The 7,915-nt window shown below is 47.8% G+C and overlaps 1 protein-coding gene across 1 annotated transcript; it reads right to left on the bottom strand.

Moving 5' to 3' along the window:
- Positions 1-4,585: 4,585 nt before the first annotated feature.
- gltpd2b (glycolipid transfer protein domain containing 2b) lies at positions 4,586-7,461 on the bottom strand. Its single transcript, XM_062486053.1, has 4 exons — positions 7,201-7,461; positions 6,120-6,178; positions 5,690-5,868; positions 4,586-5,456 (listed from the first exon to the last, which is right to left on the bottom strand). The coding sequence occupies exons 1-4, from the start codon at positions 7,268-7,270 to the stop codon at positions 4,895-4,897; spliced, it is 870 nt and encodes a 289-aa protein (XP_062342037.1). The 5' UTR covers positions 7,271-7,461; the 3' UTR covers positions 4,586-4,894.
- Between the last annotated feature and the right edge of the window lie 454 nt (positions 7,462-7,915).

The following is a 7,915-nucleotide window of genomic DNA, read 5'->3' as shown; positions in this document are numbered from 1 at the left end:
TACACACACACATACACACGCATACACACACACACACACACACATACACACACATACACACTTGGCAGGTGGGCGAGGGAACTGCTTATGTCATTAATGTCAGAGTAAAGGACTCTGTCAGAGTTCAGGGTTTGTGTTTTATCACAGCGCCCTCTGCTGGTTGGAAGCACACTGCAAGCTGCAACTAGAGAGGGTACAATTTCTGGGGAAATTGTAGGGTGTGCTTGCTTGCGTCGGTTGCACAGGGGTCCGTTTTTGAATGACATTTTTACAACTGATATTTCTGTATATTTTATATAAAAATGCATACTTATTATTTATAAAGATTACATAGATTTAAAAGCTTTTTTTTTTGCTGCTCATTTACAACTGAAAATACGAGTGAAGTGTAGAATGAAATAGATGTCTTCTCATTTCCCCTGCAAGAGGCAGCCTCATCGTTGAATCAAAACGAATACATTTGGCAGACCGGTGTAAAAATTGACCTAATCTCTATGACTTAAACGTCCTTTTAAGTTTTTCCCTTCTCGTGATATTTTAAGGAATTTAGTCTACTCATATTGCATTCATTCATGAATAAAGAACCCCCTTTGAAGATTATTCTACGACGTTACCGGCAGTAGAAGATGGAATCGCGATTCAAACAGTACCATCTGCTAACTGAAAATATGCCCCCAAAAACGTAAATAAGCTTGACATTTATTTAGTGGAAAATCGCTTTCATAAAAAGCTCAGTGGTAGCGATCATTGTCAGTAACAACGCCAAGTGCGAAATAGCCCTGTGTGGAGAAGCTGCCCCGGTACTACGGTACAGTACTAGACTACTCCTGTGTTCGTTCGTCTTGGTAGCGATTGCGTTGGTTGAATTGGATTTAACGTTCCGTTGTACGGTTTAGGCTGAAATTAATTATTTTCATGAACAGATTGACAAAGTTTAGGCTGTGGCAATGAAGTTAAGGTTAGTAGTTAGATAGACTTTTGGTTTAAGTAAGGGGAGTGCCGAACATGTTCTGTCGCCGTTTGACTTCCTACAGCTGTGTAGATGTTTTTGTAGTGTCTCGGGTAGGCTACAGCGTTGCAGTGAGCAACACTGGTTTGAAACCACAGGTAATTATAATTTCACCCACAAATCGTTTATCAAATCAAATCAAATGTATTTGTATAGCCCTTTTTACACGCAAGCATGTCACAGAGGGCTTCACATATGCCCATAGAACTGCCCCTCAACCAACCTAAACCCTCAAGGAAGACAAGGAAAAACTCCCAAAAAACTCTCAACAGGAGAAAAAAAAAATGGAAGAAACCTTGGGAGGAGCAATTCAGAGAGGGATCCCCTCCTCCAGAGACGGTTGGTGGGAGAGAGGAGCAGAACACAGGCTAAACATAGTCATACAGTGTCGATGGGTTTTTAAAACACCAAAATCCATTATTCAACTTTATAGATGTAGGACAGGACCGGGAGACTCGCGACCAGGTCCAGCGTTGGCTGACCGACGACCAGGCAGGTGCTGACAACTCAAACCCCCCACACCACAAGGGATGTGTGTGGGGGGGGGACAGAGAGAGGAGAGCAGGGATTAGAGAATGCCAGGAGCAGCTAACAGTTACAGTCATAATAGAATGAGATCCCCACCGGTCAAGTGTGGACTGGTGCAGCAATTTAACAGAGCAAAAAAGGGGAATTTGATGCAACCCCACACACCAAGACAGCGACAGCCCCCCTCATTTGGAACATGAAATCTGTTCCAGGGGAAGAGAACTCTAAAATAAGTTATACTTAAAGAATAAGGATGGAAACAACCCATCCCCCGTTGCCTCCAACTAGTAACATACTTACCTTTAACAGTCGTAGAATTGACTAAACAATAACGTTTTTAACCTAATTTTAAACGTCGAAACAGTATCAGACTCCCTAATTGAGACAGGTAGTTTATTCCAGAGAAGAGGCGCTCTATATGAGAACGTCCTACCTCCAGCTGTTTTTTTTCTTAATTTTGGGAACCACCAGATAGCCGGCATCTTGAGATCTAAGTGTCCTTGCGGGGCAATAGGGTGCAAGGAGACCGGAGAGGTACAGTGGTGCCAATCCATGCAGAGATTTGTAGGTTAGTAGTAGAACTTTGAAGTCAGCTCTGGCTTGGATAGGGAGCCAGTGTAGAGAGACAAGAGTAGATGTTATGTGATCAAACTTTCTTGTTCTGGTCAATAGTCTAGCAGCAGCATTTTGCACCCGCTGTAAATTTTTTAGGTGGGTAATTGGGAGGCCAGAGAACAACACATTGCAATAGTCCAATCGGGACGTAACAAATGCATGTATTAGTTTTTCGGCATCATCCTTTGAGAGAAATTTTCGTATTTTGGCAATATTACGTAGATGGAAAAATGCAGTTCTAGTAATTTGCTTAATATGGTACTCAAACGAAAGGTCTGGGTCCATTGTGACTCCAAAAATTTTTACTAGCTGGCTTTGAGAGACTTTGACGCCGTCTAGGTCTAAGGTCAGATTGGAAAAATTATTTCTATATTTTTTAGGACCGAAAATTTGAACCTCGGTTTTATCCGAATTTAGAAGAAGGAAATTTGCAGTCATCCAAGCTCTCAACCTAGAAACACATTTTTCCATAGCATGTGGAAATTCTCCAGACTTTATAGACATATATAGCTGAGTATCATCTGCATAACAGTGAAAATTTACCCCAGAGCTTCTAATTAGGTTTCCTAAAGGCAGCATATAGAGAGAAAATAACAGAGGGCCTAGAACTGAACCCTGTGGTACTCCGTATTTTACAGTGGAGCTCCTGGATGAGCAGCCATCATAGTGGACATATTGTGATCTATCGGATAGATACGATCTAAACCACTGAAGTGATGTACCAGAAATCCCAACATAGTTCTCCATACGTTCCAAGAGAATCTCATGATCCACCGTGTCAAAAGCTGCACTTAGGTCTAGAAGAACCAGGACAGAGAAAGAACCCGCGTCAGAGGCTAACAGTAGATCATTGACTACCTTGGCTAATGCAGTTTCAGTGCTGTGGTGGAGACGAAATCCAGACTGGAGAGGTTCATAAAGCTGATTTGAGGAGAGGTGCTCAGTGAGCTGTTGTGCCACAGCCTTCTCTAAAATTTTGGAGATAAATGGCAAATTTGAAATTGGCCTGTAGTTGCTAAGACAACCTGGATCCAGGTTTGTTTTTTTAAGAAGGGGCTTAATAATAGCTTGTTTGAAATCGTTGGGGACTTGGCCAATTACAATAGATTCATTAATAATACTAAGCATGGGTGGTCCAATAATAGGGAGAAGTTCCCTACAGAGTTTGGCAAGGAGAGGATCGAGAGGGCAGCTAGTGGGTTTCGAGGAGTCTATCAGCTCGATGAACGCTTCCATAGAAATAGGGTTAAAGTGAGTGAGAGCCTCAACATGCAGCATGCTTGGTATAGGGGAAAGTTCAGTGTTGATGGCCACTCCTCCAGGACTAGTCTGTAGTTTGTCCCTTATTGCATAAATTTTTTGGTCAAACCTTTTTGGTTTACTTGTAATGTAATGTCATAATAAATCCTACAACGAAAATGTATTTGTGAGGAATGTTTATTTTAACGATTGAAAACAGATGCATCATAGACCACTGTAGTATGTGTTGCCCGGGCAACAGAGGCTAATGTCATGATGCTAATACTTCAGTGACATAGTAGACTACTGTTTCCGAAAGTAGATGTACTTCCTTAATAAAATCAGCTTATATTGTACATTACACGTCACAATTGTGTGTCATATCACAATGTAAAATTAGTAAATACTTATCACCCTGGCCTCTTTGCTTGTGGCGTTTCTGCAGCTGCCTTGCAGTAAAGCAGTTAGCTTAGCTATCTCCCAGAAGTTAACGAGCTGCTAAACTAATGTTCTGCTAGAGGTAGTCACGCGAGTTTTTGTGACGTTAGTGACGTAAGTAGCGTCATTGACTGTGGCTAGCAAGTTAGCCACCGTTAGCTTCACTTTTCGCCACAAAAACTTAATTTCCACTTAAACCATGCAACGGAACTTAAATCCCAATAGAAGCAACTCAATCGCTACCAAGACGAAACTTTTGACACCTAGGTTGTCTATGTAGGCCAAATATTGACTGAGTTTTAGGGGGGCAAAAAGAATAAAAAGAATAATAATATATATGTGAGAGAACAAAGGTTGTGTCCTTGCCGAAGGCAAAGCACACCCAAATAAGAATTCATTTGAAATCGTCTGCGATTCTTTTTCATTTATCATCAATTCTGTCACTCACACGTCATGATTTTGTTTTAAACAAGTGCAAAATTGAATGCTTACAACATAATAGTTAGATCATTAAGAAGCATTACATAGTTATTTTGATTACCTTGAATAAAGTCCATCTTACGTTCAGCTCGTGATCCATGTCATTATTTTATAATCTTACAGTGCTGTTATTCTGGACCTTGTCCCAAGTATCTGATTGAGAGCAACCAACAACAGGTAATCTGCTGTTGGATTAAATTAGTCATCCAAAACAACCTACAGTATAAAATTACACATCTGCATCTTCTTCATTGTTTATGAAATAAGTAAAAAAAGAAAAAGATTTTCAGCACGTGCTTCCAGTAGTCCCAGAGGTCGTTTCACAGCAGATTGTGAAGGTAGGAATGTCGTCTCAAACATAAACAACAGATGTTCCACAACAACCGATTGTATTTCACATATTTGTTTTGGGGCTTTGGAAGATTAGAAGCGTCCTTGGCTCCGCCGTCCTCGAGGCAACACCAGTCCGTCATCTCTCCCGCCCCGTCATCTCTCCCGCCCGGAGGCGGCGTGAGAGGTGTGTGGGCGATGAGAGGACAGGGTGCGTGACTGGAGGAGGCCACCAGGGGGCGCCCGGCCCTCCTCTTAGGGAAGATCCAGCATTCCGTGCTCCTCCAGAGCCGCCTGGGTCCCCTCGTACACCACCCCGATGGCCCGGACCACCCTGTGCAGGACCGCGCTCGCCTCCTCCTGGTTCTGGACGCAGACCAGCCGGTAGAAGAAGCCTCGTTCGGGCATGGCGATGAAGGCCAGCTCTGCGGCCTTGCGGACCAGCCAGGTGTGGTGCTTGGCCAGGGTGCTCTGGTAGGCCTCGCGGCACAGCTCCGAGGGGCTCCGGAGTCTCCCGGTGGAGCGCGGCGTTGCCAGCTTCTCCAGGAAGAGCTGCAGCCAAAGCAGGGCTCGGTGGAGGCGCAGCAAGGTGCGGCATCCGGACTCGGAGTAGTGCTGGAAGTCCACCAGGCCCCGGCCCAGTTCCGACTGGATCATCAGGCGCACAGAGGAGTAGGAGGGCTGGGCCCCTGCGCCGGTGGGGCCCTCAGCCACCCTCTTCTCCTCCTCCTCCAGGGCCAGGCGGCGGATGATGGAGGTCTTGGTCTGGATCTCCTGGGAGATGAGGCCCACCATGGGACCCAGAGACTCCATGAACCTGGAGGAGGGGGGAGGATGGGGGAAATGGAGGAGGGGGAGGGAGGGGGAGGGAGGAGGAGGGAGGGAGGGGGAGGGAGGACAGTCAACAACAGTCCAGGAAGAGCCCAGTTCACAGTGACCTATGTGAGTGATGTCAGTGAGCTCAGCCAGATTCCTCCAGCACAGCCTGGACCAGTAGCTGGGCTGGGTCCTGGGTTGTGGGTTGTGGGATCTGGGTTGTGGGCTGCTTACTTGATGAGTTCGTCCCAGCTAGCCAGGTAGGGCTCCAGCAGGACGTCTGAGGGAGGGGCGGGGGAGGCCAGCAGGCTGGCCAGCAGCAGAGACACCTGGAACACTTGGCCAGGACACACCCCCAGAACCTCCTCCTCCTCCAGCACAGAAACATCACTGCTGTTGGACAGAGGGGGATCCTGGGGGGGGGGCGGGGGGGAGAAGGAGAGGGAGAAGGAGAAGGAGAGGGAGAGGGAGAGAGAGAGAGAGAGAGAGAGAGAGAGAGAGAGAGAGAGAGAGAGAGAGAGAGAGAGAGAGAGAGAGAGAGAGAGAGAGAGAGAGAGAGAGAGAGAGAGAACAGAAAGAGAGAGAGGCCCATACATATTAATTTGTTTTGTTCCACTGAGCTGATTGCAGATGGGTGCATCATTAGTTTACTCTTGCCTCTTACGTTATCAAAGTGGTTGTAACTTTTAAGACAAGATTCCCAGTGGCGATCCAGACTTCCCTCTGTTACAGCAGAGAGGGAGAAGAGAACAAGTTGGATACAATACAAGTAGTACCACCGAAGTACAACCAGTAAACCAGTAGACAGTACAGAGAAGCAATACAAGCTGTGACCAGTACCATTCAACACATCATATGTAATCAAAACAAATATACCTTGAGATTCATTCAGCTAAATATAATGTTGACCGGACACATACACCGCACGCACGCACACACACACACACACACACACACATGCAGAGCAGGCCTTGTCTACCCTGCCTCGTCTGCCCTGTCTCGTCTGCCCTGCCTCGTCTACCCTGCCTCGTCTACCCTGCCTCTTCTACCCTGCGTCGTTTACCCTGTCTCTTCTACCCTGCATCGTTTACCCTGCCTTGTCTGCCCTGCCTCGTCTACCCTGCCTCGTCTGCCCTGCCTCGTCTACTCTGCCTCATTGACCCTGCCTCATCTACCCTGTCTCATCTACCCTGCCTCATCTACCTTGCCTCGTCTAACCTGCCTCGTTGACCCTGCCTCACCTGCCCTGCCTCGTCTACCCTGCCTCTTCTGCCCTGTCTCGTCTACCCTGCCTCGTCTGCCCTGCCTCGTCTACCCTGACTCGTCGACCCTGCCTCGTCTGCCCTGCCTCGTCTACCCTGCCTCATCTACCCTGCCTTGTCAACCCTGCCTCATCTGCCCTGCCTCGTCTACCCTGTCTAGTCTACCCTGCCTTGTCGACCCTGCCTCAGACAGAGCAGCAGGACCACCATGCTGGACCCCTCAGCGCCCCTGCCCCCAGCATGTCATGTGACATGGTCTTTACATTCCACACACAAGGGAACCACACGGGCAACACGCTGCATCTGAACAAACACACATACATACACCAACACACACAGACAGAGGGATCGCTTGAACATACACACACGCTTCGTGAACACACTTCACAAACTCACTTCACACACACACGTTACACACACACTTCACACACACACACATTACACACACATTAAACACACACACACGGCAACCTCGGTACTTACGTAGCCACATAGACCCCAGGAACAGCAGCAGAACCAGGATGGCCAACGCTGCCTTTCCTTTCACCCCCATATCCCCTCTCTCTCTCTCTCTCTCTCTCTCTCTCTCTCTCTCTCTCTCTCTCTCTCTCTCTCTCTCTCTCTCTTCCCCTCTCTCCTCTCCTTAGCCACGTGCAAGTCCAGCAGGGCCCTCTCTCTCTCTCTCTCTCTCTCTCTCTCTCTCTCTCTCTCTCTCTCTCTCTCTCTCCCCCTCTCTCTCTCTCTCTCTCTCTCTCTCCCTCCCTCCCTCCCTCCCTCTCTATCTCTCTCCCCTCTCCTTCTCAGTCTCCTCTCCTCATCTTCTCTTTCTGTCCATTCCGCTCCGCATCACACAAGCCGCGTCCCTCTTGTCACCCTGTCCCAGAACGCTGTCTCCCTATTGGTCTCTCACTCTGACCCCTCCCCCCCCTCCCCTCGGCCCCCTCCCCCTCAATCACAGACAAAAGTTGCTTTCTTTTCCACGTTGTTCCTCAAGGAGCCACACCCGGACAATGGTCCCATCAACCATTAACTTCCAACCTTTTCGGTCTTCGCTTTAAATGTTGTCCATTTCCTCCCTTACTTCCACACAGCCTCCGCGAGCTCTCTCCTCCTTCTCTGAGCAGGCTGCAGTGTCTCTCCTCCCTCCCTCGTCTCCCCCCCCCGGCCCCACCACACCGCTGCTCCCTCCTGGCCCTTT

The sequence above is a fragment of the Osmerus eperlanus genome, chromosome 19 (assembly GCF_963692335.1).
Source record: "Osmerus eperlanus chromosome 19, fOsmEpe2.1, whole genome shotgun sequence".
Classification (NCBI taxonomy): domain Eukaryota; kingdom Metazoa; phylum Chordata; class Actinopteri; order Osmeriformes; family Osmeridae; genus Osmerus; species Osmerus eperlanus.
Note: the sequence above shows the minus strand (reverse complement) of the source record. Positions and strands in the feature narration are given on the sequence as shown.